General features: G+C 38.4%; 1 protein-coding gene across 7 annotated transcripts in view; it reads right to left on the bottom strand.

Annotated features, from left to right (window-relative positions):
• jmjd1cb (jumonji domain containing 1Cb) overlaps window positions 1-17,576 on the bottom strand; it is a 200,107-nt gene that overhangs the window by 42,576 nt on the left and 139,955 nt on the right. For all 7 annotated transcript variants that reach the window (XM_072239188.1, XM_072239186.1, XM_072239187.1 and 4 more), the window contains 6 exons: window positions 14,666-16,812; window positions 7,674-7,875; window positions 5,745-5,959; window positions 5,120-5,272; window positions 3,259-3,351; window positions 2,746-2,870 (listed from right to left, as the gene is read on the bottom strand). In XM_072239188.1, the coding sequence (XP_072095289.1) occupies window positions 2,746-2,870; window positions 3,259-3,351; window positions 5,120-5,272; window positions 5,745-5,959; window positions 7,674-7,875; window positions 14,666-16,812 (2,935 nt within the window). The remainder of the gene's footprint in view (window positions 1-2,745; window positions 2,871-3,258; window positions 3,352-5,119; window positions 5,273-5,744; window positions 5,960-7,673; window positions 7,876-14,665; window positions 16,813-17,576) is intronic.

Here is a 17,576-nt window from a genome sequence, read left to right as displayed (position 1 = left end):
GATGGAGGAACTGAGCGAAATACATGTTAGTAGGGAAGTGGTGTTAGGTAAATTGAAGGGATTGAAGGCAGATAAATCCCCAGGGCCAGATGGTCTGCATCCTAGAGTGCTTAAGGAAGTAGCCCAAGAAATAGTGGATGCATTAGTGATAATTTTTCAAAACTCGTTAGATTCTGGACTAGTTCCTGAGGATTGGAGGGTGGCTAATGTAACCCCACTTTTTAAAAAAGGAGGGAGAGAGAAACCGGGGAATTATAGACTGGTTAGCCTAACGTTGGTGGTGGGGAAACTGCTGGAGTCAGTTATCAAGGATGTGATAACAGCACATTTGGAAAGCGGTGAAATGATCGGACAAAGTCAGCATGGATTTGTGAAAGAAAAATCATGTCTGACGAATCTCATAGAATTTTTTGAGGATGTAACTGGTAGAGTGGATAGGGGAGAACCAGTGGATGTGGTATATTTGGATTTTCAAAAGGCTTTTGACAAGGTCCCACACAGGAGATTAGTGTGCAAACTTAAAGCACACGGTATTGGGGGTAAGGTATTGGTGTGGGTGGAGAATTGGTTAGCAGACAGGAAGCAAAGAGTGGGAATAAACGGGACCTTTTCAGAATGGCAGGCGGTGACTAGTGGGGTACCGCAAGGCTCAGTGCTGGGACCCCAGTTGTTTACAATATATATTAATGACTTGGATGAGGGAATCAAATGCAGCATCTCCAAGTTTGCGGATGACACGAAGCTGGGTGGTGGTGTTGGCTGTGAGGAGGATACTAAGAGGATGCAGGGTGACTTGGATAGGTTGGGTGAGTGGGCAAATTCATGGCAGATGCAATTTAATGTGGATAAATGTGAAGTTATCCACTTTGGTGGCAAAAATAGGAAAACAGATTATTATCTGAATGGTGGCCGATTAGGAAAAGGGGAGGTGCAACGAGACCTGGGTGCCATTATACACCAGTCATTGAAAGTGGGCATGCAGGTACAGCAGGCGGTGAAAAAGACGAATGGTCTGCTGGCATTTATAGCGAGAGGATTCGAGTACAGGAGCAGGGAGGTACTACTGCAGTTGTACAAGGCCTTGGTGAGACCACACCTGGAGTATTGTGTGCAGTTTTGGTCCCCTAATCTGAGGAAAGACATCCTTGCCATAGAGGGAGTACAAAGAAGGTTCACCAGATTGATTCCTGGGATGGCAGGACTTTCATATGAAGAAAGACTGGATGAACTGGGCTTGTACTCGTTGGAATTTAGAAGATTGAGGGGGGATCTGATTGAAACGTATAAAATCCTAAAGGGATTGGACAGGCTAGATGCAGGATGATTGTTCCCGATGTTGGGGAGTCCAGAACGAGGGGCCACAGTTTGAGGATAGAGGGGAAGCCTCTTAGGACCGAGATTAGGAAAAACTTCTTCACACAGAGAGTGGAGAATCTATGGAATTCTCTGCCACAGGAAACAGTTGAGGCCAGTTCATTGGCTATATTTAAGAGGGAGTTAGATATGGCCCTTGTGGCTACGGGGGGCAGGGGGTATGGAGGGAAGGCTGGGGCGGGGTTCTGAGTTGGATGATCAGTCATGATCATAATAAATGGCGGTGCAGGCTCGAAGGGCCGAATGGCCTACTCCTGCACCTATTTTCTATGTTTCTATGTAACATTGAACCTTGAAAATGAGAAGCAATTCTGTTCAGTGCCAGTCGTTATCTCTTTTTTACTTATCTTACAGTCGTAGTCAAAGGAAATAGTCATAAAGGTTATGGAAGTGAGGACAGTATTATGCTCCCCTGGTGTCCACTAACAGTGGTCCTGGAGAGAGAAGCAGCAATGGCCCTAGTTAATGGCACAGAAGGTGGGGGTGGGGAAGGGTTAGAGAACAGGACTGGAAGAGCATTAGGGGTCAGGGGACTTTATCACAAAGGGAAGCTGAAAAGAGCTTCTGTGGCAGCAAAGAAGACTCCAGATTGGTACTTTGCCTCCCCGGTGCTAGGATCATGGACGACTCCGAACAGATGGATGATATTCTGAAAGGGATAGCTGATCAACCAGGGGTCATGGTACATGCAAGGCACCAGTGACTTAGATAGGAGAAAGGACAAAGACTGGCAACATGAGCTTAAGGAGTGGTGTAACCATTTAAAGAGCAGGATCTTAAATGATGTAATTGGTGCATTGTTTCAAGTGCCATGAGCTATGTCAGGATAGAGAGACGGATTCATGGCCAAAGGGATGGTGCAAAAAAAAAATGTGAATCAAGTTCCTGGATCATTGGGACTGCTTCTGAAGCAGACTGGGCCTGTACAAGCGGGATGCCTTTTAAACACCCATGTCACATCTGCTTCCACCACTCTCCCCAGCAACATCTTAAAACTCTGAAGAAATACAATTTTCCCAAAGAGGTCTTTTATAGGATGTAATAAATACAACACTTCTTGAATAAAATTCAATTTTCTCTCCCATGCAGGGTGAATTCTTTTTATAATTTGTTTGAACTAGGAGACAATACTGCAAACAGAAAAATAACTTATCATAGCACATGTGATTGTCAGATCACAAGAGAAACCTTTGCTAACAGTAACTAGGATCTATGCAACTGCAACACAAGGCTTTGAATTCCTGAGGTGAGCCTTTCACCCTGTTTGAAAGGAATGCCTGGTAAATACTCAATGGGGAATACCTAAAAATACCACCGAGGTTTACCAATCCAAATAATTGTTAAATGCAATTAGCCACATTTGTACTATACCTGCAAAACTCCATTGGTTGTAGAGGGTTTGAAAGTTTGCAAATTTTGTTCCCTGCAGGGATAACTTGCAGCAATTTTCCAGCTGTCATTGGTAGAATGCACTAATTCTCCAATATCTGTCAAAACTAACATAAAAAGTAAGAAACTTCTGTTTGCATTTTTTTTAAAAAGAAATACAAAGAGCATATTCGCAGAAACATTGTCCAGGTGACAAATTGTATTATTTAATATTTTCCATAATGCTTAAGAATATTGAATAAATAGGAATAGTAGCTTGGCTCACATTTCACATATAATTGTTTCAGAACAGAAACACTGACATTTTTCAGAGTACCAAGTATGATACTCCTATCTAATACTAAACAAAACTGCCCTTGCATTCTGTGATTAAGGAAATAGTCCTTTTTGTCTTAATCAGAATATAAAGAAAGAACTGCTTTTTGATATGTTTCATGCTTACCTAAAAGTTTAGCAAAACTGATTCACAATTAAACTGTAAATGCAGAACCTTACCAGAGCCAGGAATAATCTGCGTTGGCATCAGGCTTTTTGGATCATGAACTTGACCTTTGACACACTTCAGCCAGACATAAATTTCTTTAACAGCTACAATTGTTAAAAAAAAGGAAATATATACTTAAATAGCTATGTTAAAATGATTGTGACTGAATAATCTGAACATTCACACTGATTCTATCAATAATAAACACATTCTGAGTGTTGAAAACAGCTGATTTTTTTAAAAGCAAAATTCCTACTTATATCTAAATACACTGACTCTTTATTTCCACAAGTGAACCCTGTAATTGCTTTTATTTCTATAATATTCTGTTATAGAAATATAGTTCCTGTAACTGGGGGAGGAAGGGAAAAGAGATTTTAAGGAATTCCTCTTTCATTAGGGAAAACAGCAAAAGGCAAACCCTACCATTGACTACAAGAGCCAAGAAGCCACGTTGCAGCTTTTTAAACTTCGGTTAAGCCACATTTGTAGAGTATTGTGTGCAGTTCTGATCAATCCATTACAGGAAGGATATGGACAGAATTCTGAACCCTTCTTTTTCAGTCTTGATGAAGAGACTTGGCCCGAAACTTCAACTGTTCATACCCCTCAATAGATACTGCCTCTCTTGCTGAGATTCTTCGGCATTTTGTGTGTTGCTTAAGATTTCCAGCATCTGCACAATCTCTTGTGTTTATAATTAAGCAGGTGAAACTGCCTACACACTGAACCCCGTAACAGTTACATACAAAATAGCAGCACCATATTTACGTTGCTTATATTTTTTCCTGAAACTACTTATTTGGAGCTCTGTCATAACAATTGACAAAGGTGCATTGTTAAAGTGAGAATCAGAGAATCACTGCTCCAGAAACCTTTAAATTTATTATTTACTGAAAGATTTCCTAAGCACCTTGTAAAGCATATTTAACCTGCTGGACTTTAAGCCTAAAGTCTGCCCAGTACTTGTCAAACTGTTTTGTTCCAGAATCAGTTTAAACCTCAACTACGCTCAACTTTATAAACCAGAATTACAATGAGTATTTTAAAAAAAAGAAAAATATTCAGCAAAATTATGCTCGGATTACAATATCCTTTCATCCTGCAATATGAATTTTATTCAAGTTTAAAAACAGTTGAATAAGCTTGCATTAATACCCTTCGCATTGTCTCCAGACATTACAAATGCTTCAATATATCGTGAAAATGCACTCACTGTTGTAATGTAGCCAAATACAAGAGCCAACCTACATAATGCAAGGCCTTATGAACAATGATGTACCCATTTCATTTAATTTTGGAGACTTGACAGAATAATAGCCAGAATATGAGAATTACAATATTTCTCATAAAACTTAGCTGTCTAGACACGTGCACTTAAAATTTTATGATAATTTTAAAGCATGGAAAGGAAACAAACTAAGAATTCTTAAACTTCTGGGAGAGACAAAACTAAAAGAATCACTCACCTTTCTGAAAAAGTGAACTTTTTCATTAGCCAGTGATTTTAATTAAGAATATGCTGTGGAGGTACTGAACAATATACCCTCAACTAAAGTCTTGAAGTGTTACCCCAACTTTACTGCATAGTTTTGCACATCTTGATACCATTTTCATAGAACCACACAGTCAGATTCTGTATTTCAAACATGGAAGACCCTATGGACTGATGAACGCATAACTTGGTGCAACTCCAAGAATTAATGACTCCTTGTGGATCACAGTAGCATGAATGTATATGTGAAAATCACCAAGGATTTTCATTCCAATGCACTAAAAGAATGGCAATCCCAGAGCCAAAATTACTGTACAGTTAATGAATATTGCTTGTGTACCATTTAATTCACAGATCAAATTAATTCAGAAACTAACTTTTGGAACCTTTTCTTTCCTTTGCTTTGTAACAGTCCAAACAGACCACAAATCCACATTTCTGGCAAACCCAATGGACATTAAACAATGTAGCTTCACATGCATCACACATTTCCTGAACTCCTTTTACAGTTCTCTTCCAGGCTAATTTGGCTGAAAGACAAAATAAACAGTGTTACCATATACTGAAGCTCTCAGTTAATAGGGAAAAGTTCACCAGCTTAGATTGCACTTTGTTTAGGCTACATCATGTTTAAAAATAATAACCCCCATAACAGTCCCCACAATATCATGGCTGGCACAATATAAAAATATACTGAGGCCCATATCCTAAGCATGCAAATAGAAAATGCATACAGTACTTCAAACATAAATTTGCCAACATCACCTATTTACGTTTTTTTCTACATTAGCTTCCAATACACAAGATCTACCCCTAATTCTTGAATCAAACACCTCTTCGTCAACACAGATTAATGAGTAATTATATATTATTTACATTGCAAGAAGTTGATAATCTATCAAAATGGAAACCACAGCTTTACATAAAATTAAATTACAAATAAAATTCATATTATCGAAATAGTTCAGTAACTCGGCATGGCCATTAAAGGTTAAGTATTACCATCTGGTTTCAACCATGTCATAGCAGTCTTCTCAGACGTCTCTATTTGACAAAATGTATCTCCAATATTTCTCAATATGTACTTGGAAGATTCTGTGTCCAAATTCAGATCTGCAGAGTATTTTGGCAGCCACAAGTTTATTGCTTCATCATCATACTGGTCTGGAGTTGAAAACCCATCAGTCCTTAGTACAGCATTCTTACTGAATGCCAGTCTGAGGAAGTACAAAGGGAAAAGTATAACAACAAAAGCTGCAGTTTATTGTTTTCCATAATATAAAATATACATTCTTTCTCAGAAGCTACGGATAAAATTATGCCTTTTTCAATTTGAGCTTCTAGAATGCCAAGCAACACACACAAAATGCTGGAGGAACTCAGCAGGCCAGGCAGCATCTATGGAAAAAAGTACAGTCGACTTTTTGGGCCAAGACTCTTCAGCAGGACATCCACTGTACTTTTTTTCCATAGATGCTGCCTGGCCTGCTTGAGTTCCTCCAGCATTTTGTGTGTTGCTTGGATTTCCAACATCTGCAGATTTTCTCCTTTGCTTCTAGAATGCCATTGTCTTTCTCTGTATTCTATCATCAAATTTTTATCCAATTATATTTAAAATATTTTATTTTTAAAATAATATTGTAGCTACAGACTCAGAAGCTACACGAAGTGCCCTATGCACTCATTATGCTACCCTTGTGGTAATTTTTCTCAGTCCATATTGGCTAGGTACAATCGAACAATCCATAGCAAAAACATTAGTTAACCTGCCAGAAACATTGACATCATTTTGAGTCACTTTAGCTCATTAAAAAGCTGCAGTTTTGACCATATCCTTGCATTATATACTATTTCACAATGTTCTAAGGGCTCCATTATATTTATAATTTATGGTCTAAAACATGGATAATAGCTTAATACCCAAAATCTTGTTAAGATTTTATTATTCCTTTTAGTTATTTCACAAATATTGCATAAAAGTTCTGTATCTCCTTGTTCTAATAATTGGTTCATTTTAGTTAAGGTAGGTAAACTAGAATTTTGAACACTTTGTATTCTCACTTTGTTTTCAAAATTTGAACAAACATCACCAGATGCAATTTTGTGCAGTTTAGATCTATCACTCAAAATTTTCTTTGCTGTATCAATTTAAAAAAATAATTGGTCATTGCAGTATCAAAATGGAGCACTAGAACTAGCACCCCTCCCCAAGTGGTGAGAGAAAAGGAAGCCCCTTCTCCCCACTCCACCACAGGACAGGGGGCCCAATGAATATTGCAAACATGATATGGTGAGCCTACAGTTAAACCATCAGGATTTCCAAATAATCCGATAGTGAAGTAAGGGAATTTTCACAGTATAACTCCTGCTTACCATTATTATTCTCATTTATAAATGATAGAAGAGCTATGTTTATTGTATACTTGGCATATATCTTCCTTCATCTTTCAAATTGTCATCTGTGGATCTCCTTCCTCTATTTTCTTCAATATTGTTTCTTTCAAGTGCTAACCATAATTTTAGAAGATGTGTTCCAGAGACTTTTGTTCTTCACAAATGTTTGAGCAGAGGCAAATTGATGTTGAGCTCAATATTATTTTGTATGCGAACACATCACTCTGTATGAGAACTCTGATACACTGTATCTCTCGTGCTCTTAAACTTTGCAGGCCTAGAATATTCTTGATGCTGATTAATGTTGCTTCTGATCTCATCACTTCCATTCTTCAAATTACTTCAAAATTTTGCATTTTTGGGTAAGAAAACTGTTCTTTTGTTTATCACCCCTGGCTTGGAGATCCTAGACTAAACTCTGAATTATAAAGTTAATTAGATTGGTTCAGTTTAAGAGGGGGAAAGATCGTTCTTAATTTCTTGCTTCATCATAAATAGTTTCTCAATATCGTGAGCCCAAAAATCATAGTTACATACCGGCGGAAGTAATAGAATCTGCAGAATACAGCTGACTGGCTGAACTCCTCATTTTTCCGATAACGAATCATGCGACATTCCCTACACTTTTGCAGATTTGGGGCTATTTCAGAGCACGAGTCGTCTTGCAGGAAAGGTTCCCCGGTCTGCTTAAGCTTTTTAACTTTTCTCCAGTCTTTCAAGACAGAACGTGGTAAACCATCTGCAAAAGTAGTACAAATATCCCTAAAACTAAAACATAGAATAACACAGTACAGATGCAGGCTAGTCAGCCTATTATACTCATGCTGGCTCTTGCACCTAGCTATACTAATACTATTTGTCCAAATTAGGTCTGTAGTTTTCTAATCCTTGGTTAATCAAGTACCTGCCCAAATGCCTCTTAAAATGTTATGATTGTACCTTCCTCTATCAGTTCCTTCTGCTAATCTTTCAGATATGAACCCTTCTTGTCTGGAAACATTTTCCCTTCTGATCCCTTCTAAGCCTCTCATTTCTTACCTTAAACTTATGTCCTCAATCTACTTTTTTCAATAACTACCTTATCCAGACCTCACATAATCTATATTCTTCCATCAGGTAACCCCTCAGCCTCCTTTGCTGCAGGGAAAACAAACCTAGCCTATCCAATCTCTCCCTGTAAATAAAGCCCTCTAATCCAAGCAATATCCTGGTGCATCTCCAGTGCATCCTTCCTACAGTGTGGCAACCAGAACTGAACACAATACTCCAGTGCAGATTAACCATGGCATTACAACTCTATATTCTCTGCCCCTTCCAATGAAGGCAAGCAGTTGATATTTCTTCAATTGCTCCATTTTCAGGAAACTTTGAACTTATATCCCAAGGTCTCTCTGTTTATCAGTATTAACAGTAAAATGTTTACACAGGATGTTATTTTACTAAAAAATGAGCACCTCACTTGTACTCATCCTCAATTAATTTACCATTCAAAGCCACATGATGAGATATCAGAAATGTAATTCTGACACAATATCTCTTTTTTACTAAGGAATGATGACAAGTTAGTCGTCGAGTCAGTGGATAGGGCTTCACCAGCTGTTACAGCCAATTAAGTGCCAAGCCAGCCATTTACCTTTCAGCTGGACCAAGAACACTGAATCTGAGTTTTGATGAATCATCAGTCTTGATCAGATTCAGCCCTTTCAACTATTTATTGATTTAATGGCTTCAAGTGGAACTTAATGCTTATGGATACCAACACTAGACAGATTCTATGATAGAAGCTATTGAGACAGCATGACTGCATGCACGGCATATTCCCAGACATAAATACATAAAAATTCAATATTCCACTATTCCATTATTAAGAAATCTCAAATGTTCAGCATCTGACTCACAGGGTGCTGATTCCGGGGTCCAAGGATATGCTGGGGCCCTGGCTCTCATGCTCCCTTGAAACTCACAGTATTAGTTTCCCCACTCTCTCCTCAAACACACCAAGTTCCTGCTTTCTGTGTTTCCTTTAATCTTACTGAAATCATTGGAATATTCATGCAGTTATACAGCACAGCCTTTTAGGCCAACTCATACATGCTGACCAAGACACCTATCTAAGCCAATACTATTTGCTTGTGCTTGATCCCATATCCCTTTAAACCTTTCCTATCCACGTACTTGTATAAACATTCTTCAAATGTTATAACTGAGCTCTCTTGCAGTCTGTTTCATATTCCCATCACTCTGAGTGAGAAAACGAGCCACCCAGATTTCCAGTAAATCTTTCCACTCTCACGTTAAACCTATGTCTTTTAGTTTTAGACTCTCTTACCCTGGGAAAAGGGCTGATTATCAATTTCCATCTATCCTCTTATAATTTTATAAACTTCAAAGTAACCTCAGCCTCCTTTGCTCTAGGGGAAAAGTACTAGCCAATTCAATCTCTCCCTTCGATTGAACATCCTTGTGATATTTTTCTGTGTTCTCTATTAATTACACCATTCCTATATATAGTATGACAACCAGAACTGTACATACTGCAGTCTTTACAACATTTGTACAACCTTAATACGGTGTCCCACCTCCTGTACTCAATGCCACAGACAATGAAGGCAAGCAGACCATACCCTTTCTTCACCAACTTATCCATGTCCTCACTTTTAGAGAACTATATACTTGTACCTCTTTGCCCCCCAGCTCAACAACAGTCCCCAGGAACTTTCCAATTCACTATGTTCTGGGGTTTAACTTTCCAAAATGAAAAATTTTGCACTTGCCAATGTGAAGCTCCATTTGCTATTCATTTGCCTACTTTTCTATTTGTTTTAAGTCCTGTTGTAATCATATATAACCTTCATCGTCCACAATACCACCAATACAGTGTCATCTGCAAATTTACTCGTTGTGCCATACACATTCTCATCTAGCTCACTTATAGAACAACAGGAGACCAGCACCAATCCCTGCCTCACAGGAATCCAATGTAAAAAAAACAACCCTTCCCACCACAAAGACAGTACAACATCAGACAATAACCTTTCCTTGAATATCAGCAAAAGAAAGGAGCTAGTCATTGATTGCTGTAAGCAGAGTGGAGTACATACAGTGGTGCTAGAAAGTTTGTGAACCCTTTATAATTTTCTCTATTTCTGCAAAAAAGTGACCTAAAATATGATCAGATCTTAATGTAAGTCCTAAGAATAGACAAAGAGAACCCAATTAAATAAATTTTTAAAAAAAACATTATACTTGTTCATTTATTGAGAAATATGATCCAATATTACATGTATTTGTTGGAAAAAGTATGTGAACTTCAAGGATCATCAGTTCATTTAAGGGGAAATTAGAGTCGGGTGTTTCAATCAATGGGATATCAATCAGGTATGAGCCTGGGAGGTCCTGCCCTATTTAAAGAACACACACCTGGGTCTTCACCATCAAAATCTGCTCTTCACCACACTGTTTTTTTGATGTGTGCCATTCCTCGATCAATGGAGATTTCTGAGGAGCTCAGAAAAAAAGTTGATGCTCACCAGGCTGGAAAAGGATACAAAACTACTTCTAAAAAGTTTGGGCTCCACTAATCCACAGACAGGCAGATGGTGTATAAATGGAGGAAATTCAACTCTGTTGTTCCTCTCCCCAGGAGAGGTCAACCACAAAAATCACTCCAAGAGCAAGGCATGTAATATTCCAGGAGGTCACAAAGAACCCCAGGGTAACATCTAAGGAGCCTCTCTTGCATTGGCTCATATCAGTGTTCATGAGTCTACCATCAGGCAAACACTGAACAACAATGGTGTGCAAGGCAAGATTGCAAGGAGAAAGCCACTACTCTCCAAGAAGAACATTGCTCCCCATCTAAAGTTTGCTAAAGACCACATGGATAAGCCAGAAGGCTATTGGAAGAATGTTCTGTGGATGGATGAGTTCAAACTAGAACTTTTTTGGCTTAAATGAGAAGCGTTATGTTCGGTGAAAAGAACACTGCATTCTAGCATAAGAACCTCATCCCATCTGTCAAACATAGTGGAGGCATTGTCATGCTTTGGGCCTGCTTTGCTGCCTTGGGGCCAGGACAGCTTGCCATCATTGATGGAACTATGAATTCTGAATTGTTTCAGCAAATTCTACAGGAAGATGTCAGGATATCAGTCCGTGAACTGAATCTCAATATGGTGGGTCACACAGCAAGGCATGAACCCTAAACACACAAGTCATTCTACCAAAGATTGGTTAAAGCAGAAGAAATTTCATGTTCTGGAATGGCTGAGTCAAAGTCCTGACCTTAATCCTATAGAAATGTTGTGGAAGCAAGCAGTTCATGCAAGGAAGTCCACCAACATCTCAGAGTTGAAGCAGTTTTGTGTGGAGGAATGGTCTAAAATTTCTGCAAGCCAATATGTGTGGAACTGATCAACAGCTACCAGAAACATTTGGTTGAAGTTATTACTGTACAAGGGGGTCACACTAGTTACTGAAAACAAAAGTTCACATACTTTTTCCAACAAATACATGTAATACTGGATCATTTTTCTCAATAAATGAACAAGTATATTTTTTGTATTATTTGTTTAATTGAGTTCTCTTTATCTGGTTTTAGGACATACATGAAGATCTGATCACATTTTAGGTCATATTTATGAAGAAATCGAGAAAATTCTAAAGGGTTCACAAACTTTCTAACACCACTATACTCCTGCCTAGATCAATGGTGCTGAGGTGGAGATGATTGAGAACTTCAAGTTCGTTGGTGTAAATATCACCAGTGACGTGTCCTGGTGCAGCCATGTGGATGCTATGGCCAGGAAAGTAGAACAATGCCTCTACTTCCTCAGAAGGCTAAGGAAATTTGACAGGACTCCCACCATTTTGTTAAGAGTCACCATAGAAAGCTTCCTATCTAGATTCATCACAAAATAGTATGGCAACTGCTCAACCCAAGACCCCAAGAAATTGCAGAGTTGCAATTGAGCCCAGTCCATCATGCAAATTAACCTCTCCTGCACTGCTTGTCAACATTTCCCAATGCCTCAGGAAAACAGTTAATATAATCAACAATTCCTCCCACCCCAAACATTCTTTCATCTCCACAACCACCTTCCAAGTTGAGCAGAAGATTCAAGTTTGACAACACATACCACCAGGCTCAAAGACAGCAGCTTCTATCCAACTAATGCCCAGTCTACCTCATAATGGCCCTCACACCTTATTGGTCTACCTGCACTGTCTCTATATTCTGAAGTCTGTTTTCCTTTCTATTACTACTAAATACTTATGTATGGAATGATCTGTCTGTTTGCATCCAATTGGCTAGCTCAGTTGGACTCTGCGTTCTAATCTTCCAGACCAGCCTGCAAAGTGGGGCCTTGTCGAAGTCCACGTAGACAACATCTTGAAACCTACTGAATACTGAAAAGTCTAGACAGTGGATGTGGAGATGTCAGGGAGTCTAGGACCAGAGGGCACAACCTCAGAATAGAGAGACATCCATTTAGAACACTAATGAGGAGGAATTTTTTTTCTATATAGCTAAAGGGTAGTGAATCTGTGGAATTCATTACCTCAGACAGCTGTGGAGGCCTAGTTATGGGGTATATTTAAAGTTGATAGGTTCTTGATTAGTCAGAGCAGCAAAGGTTACAGAGAGAAGGCAGGAGAATGTGGTTGAGAGGGATAATAGATCAGCCATGGATGGGCCAAATGACCATGCTTCTATGTCTTACCGCTCTCCTTTCATCCCATTTTCAGTAAAGACACAACATGAGCTATTCTCCACTCTTCCAGTACCTCACCTGCAGTTAACAAAGACAGATAAATCTCTGCCAGGGCCTCAGCAATTGTTCCTTTCCTTCCCACAATGTTCAATGATACACCTGATCAGGACTTTAGGGATTGATCCAGCTCTATGCACTTCAGGGCCATCGAGCCTTCCTCTTTCATAATCATGACATGCTTCAGAGATCCTCACTTAACTCATTACCAGATTCTTTTTCACAGTAAAATCTTTTCCACTATGTAAAATATTAAATAAAAAGTGAATATGGAGGATTAAGTGAACAACATCTGAAAGTCCCAAACGTCTGCCAGTATAGTACCAAAGCCCAGAGCATGCCAGAATAACATAGTTTAACTACTGAAAACAAAAGATGCATGTGCAATTGTTAGTTTGCTGAGTAACTATCATTAGGAGGAAACTTTAAATGGAAATGTAATAAATACAATACTCGACATCACCTTCAAATCTACGCAGTGGAGTGCTGGGGCAATGGCATCAACACGGGTGATGCCAACAGGCTCAATAAACTGATTAGAAAGGCTGGCTCTGTTATAGGAGTCAAACTGGACACACTGGAGGCTGTGGTAGGACAAAGGACCCTACAGAAAATCCTGGCAATTCTGGACAATGTTTCCCACCCTCTGCATGCCACCTTGGCTAAACAGAGGAGTACCTTTAGTAATTGACTAAGACAACTGTGTTGCTCCAAAGGGTGCTATATGAGGTCACTCCTACCCTCAGCCATTAGGTTCTGTAATGAGTTAACCTATAGTCAGAAAAGTGATAACCCCCTCTTGTTAACCTCTGTTTACCAGATCTCTGTTTAAGCTTGGTTTACCACACTCTGCTATCACAGATACCCTGTGCAATACTATCATCACTTCTTATCTGGATGAGGTGAATGTGCACCCATTGCTGTATATTATCTTAATTCTTTCACTACCATCTTCTCAATGTGACCTTGGAAATCTTGTAACCTTTGACTTGTAAATCTTGTACATTTTATTTTTAAGGTAACTTTTTTTTAAAACTTCTCTTCTAACATCTGTATTTCTGTGCACTTATAATGCTACTGTGACACTAATTTCCTTTGAGATCAATAAAGAATCTATCACTGAATTTTTGTTCCTTCTCTGATTGTAAACTAATCATTTTTTTTCAAAAAGTATGGTAATAGTCTTAGTTTATCAGTTATAGTATTTGTTCATGATGCACAACGTGTAATAATCTATTGATCATAATACTACTAGATCAGCTATCCAAAGCTATTAGCAACATAATTCAATTCATCTGATAACTTATGGGCTGATAGCAGAAAACTAACTAAAGAAGTGGTTCACTCATGTCTTTCTGCAAGGGACTTGTCATTAATCTGCCAGGACTAGTTTGCAACTGATTCTGTTATTGATTCATAACTGCTTCAAATAATAGAGTAAATACTGTTCTAGCCTCTCAATAAGAACTCTACTTAGGTCTAGGATAATAGTTTAATAATAAAATCCAGAGTTCACTCAAATGCTTGGTTGTCCACAAGAATCTGCCAACACTGCACCAGAATATCTTATTATAAAGATATATAATTCAGTCCAATGATTGCTAATATTAAACCATTAGACCCAAAAAGCATTTAAAATTGAAATGTATCACTTTTTAATTGGACTTTTAAACTTATGCTTCTGTGCATAGGATTCTATACATTAATGATTTGAAACTATAAATTAAGACAAATTATACATTAATTGAAATTACTTACTGCTCTGAAGTTTACTTTTCTTTTCCTTTGCATTCTTATATAAAGTACCATTTGGTTTTATTTCCACCTCCTCCCTCTCTGTTTCAGTTTTTCGCCTTTGCAGATCATTTTGCCTCTTTTTATAGGTTGGCTTGGGTTGACGCTTGACCCTATGCTCCAATTTATTTTCACCTTCATCTGATACATCACTTTCAGAGCCAGATTCATAAGTTCTTTTCGTTCCTCTTGTTTTTTTTTCATCCTGCTCAGTTTTCACTCCAGAGTGAGCTTTCTTGTCCACATCATCTGTCATGGAAGCTGATGAACTAATTGTAATTGGCTCCTTTGCACCACTCCCCATAGTTTCTCTATTTTCAATTTTACATGTGTTTTTGTCTTCTTCCGAATGTCTAGTTAACCAAGCTTTTTTCAATTTTGTGTGAAAACTAGGTTGACTGGATTGAGAAATCTGGCCATTGGTGACAGAATTTACTTTACAAAATACACCGATTGTTCCAGTGTTTTTGGGAAGTAGAGATGCTGAACTGTTATCAATTTTGAGACTTGCAGACTCATTGTTATAAGGAAGAGAACTTCCAGAATGGGCCATAACCAGTGCAGCTTTGTGTTTCTTCAGATGGTAGTAATCAGTTGCATTTGGGATTCCGGTGTCACCTTGCACAGTGGCTCCTGTTCCTGCGACATCTGCTGAGGAAACTTTATCAGATATTGTATCAATTGTGCATTCCTCTATCTGTGTTCTTAAATGATCTGAAGATTCTACTACACTGTTATTGAAAAGGGTGCGTGACTGGCCTGAAGTTATATTTGTTTCTTTGGCACTCAAAATGTTAGTTGATATAAGTTGAGAAGTTGAAGGGTCAGGATTGTTATCGTATACGGAATTGATATCAGCGCTGGAGTCTGAATTGTTGCCTAGATGGAAAGCTTTAAAGTTTCTTTCATGTTCCGTACTTGTAGTATCCATTTCCATGTTCGGCAAAATTATTGTACACATTTCTTTGACTTTTGAATTAAAGGAATTTGATTGTATTAACACCCGTTCCCTTCCTGAATCCTTTGCAATACACTGAATTTCTGCTTTACTTTCTTGCTTAACTATAGAAGGTGGTCTTACAATAACAGATGTTGGGGACATTTGCAATATTTCACTGTTTTTGTTGTCCAAATGGCTAACAGGCTTACAAAGAAATCCTGTACTAGTGTTCCAACTGTTAGTAGACTTGACTGTATGATTATTCATACAAGATTTTACTTCAGGCCTTGGCTCCGGCAGCAAAGTAGGAGGTTTCTGCGATTCAGAAAGCTTAGCAGCGTTGACAGGCAGCACTGGAGTTAAGGTTGGTGGGGAGAGACTGCGACAGCTACCTTCTTTTCGGTCTGCAACTTGATGAGATGTATGTTGGTGAACAGGAGCTCTATGTAGAGATGGCATACCTCTCCTAACAACTGATGGTGAAACTGGCAACTTTTCTGTAATTCCCCTGTGATCAGAAGTATTTGGGTCATGACTTTGAGAAGTTACTTGATGGGAAAACTGTCCTGTAGATTTGGCAGCTGTTCCCTCGCCCTTAGGTTGATGTTTAATAAGTGGAGGAGGTTTGGAAAGAGTCTTATTATAGGAAGGGAGAGCAGGAGATGAAGAATTTGTTTTCTCACTATATGCATCTTTAGAAAGATATAACCGAGGTGGCTCATTTATAATACTGTTTGACAAAGTAGTAAAGTAGTTGCTTTGGGGCACAGAATGAGGTACTGAGTTCTTTGCTGCACGAAGTTGAATTGCATAATACTTAGTTTCACTATCCTGTTTTACGTTCTGGGGTTTTAGGTTTTCATTAGGCAAAGGTATAATTCTAGAACTGCCACCTTTAGCAGATTTGTTTGTTTTGATTGTGGAAGCAAGACGAGCTACTTCAATACTTTCCTGTAGAATCCTACGACTTTCCTCTTTGTATTTATTGTGACTGTCACATTGTTCCTGCGTTGATCTTTTTGGCTTATTCTGACAAAGGACTGTGTTCATAAATCCTTGGGCCAGCCGGTTTTCCATTCCTTGTGAAGGGTCATCATGATTAAGTTTAAGTTTCATTTGAGCAGAAGTAACAGATTCATTCCATTCTAGTAAAGTTTTCTTGTCAATTTTTCTATTCCAAAAGCAAAAGAAAAAGATTATAGACAATGGTTTATCTGAAAGAATATATGTTCAAATAGTTGCAAACTTTTCCAAAGGTTTTTGACAATATTAAAAATCAAATATTATTGAATCTCTGTGAAACAATTTTTATCCATTACACTACTTTTGACACTTTGCAGCCACATTGGCACCAATTATCCCAAAGAACTTTTACTGGCATGGTACAGTGGTGCTAGACAGTTTGTGAAGCCTGTAGCATTCTCTTGATTACTGCATAATATGATCAGATCTTCATGCAAGTCCTAAAACTAAATAAAGAGAATCCAATTAAATAAATAACACAAAAAACTTTATACTTGTTAATTTATTTAATGAGAAAAATGATCCAGTATTACATGCCCTTGCTGGAAAAAGTATATGAACCACTGGGGTAATGCCTTCTACAAAAGCTATTTGGATTCAGGTGTTCCAATCAATGAGATGAGATTGGAGGTATGAGTTGTAGAGGTACCCTGCCCTATAAAAAAAGACACACAAAGTCAAGTTACTGACAGAGCTTGCTCTTCTCAAGAAAGATCTGTTTATGTGCACCATGCCTCAATCAAAACAACTTCTAGAGGACCTCAGAAAAAGAAATGTAGAGATGCATCAAGCTGCAAAAGCATTTCTGAATATCTGAGTGTTCATCAGTCCACAGCAAAAAAAAGTTGTCTAAAAATGGAGGAAATTCAGTAATGTTGCTACTCGCCCTAGGAGTGGGCATCCTGCAAAGGT

This window comes from Mobula birostris, chromosome 21 (assembly GCF_030028105.1).
Source record: "Mobula birostris isolate sMobBir1 chromosome 21, sMobBir1.hap1, whole genome shotgun sequence".
In the NCBI taxonomy this organism is placed as follows: Eukaryota; Metazoa; Chordata; class Chondrichthyes; order Myliobatiformes; family Myliobatidae; genus Mobula; species Mobula birostris.
Note: the sequence above shows the minus strand (reverse complement) of the source record. Positions and strands in the feature narration are given on the sequence as shown.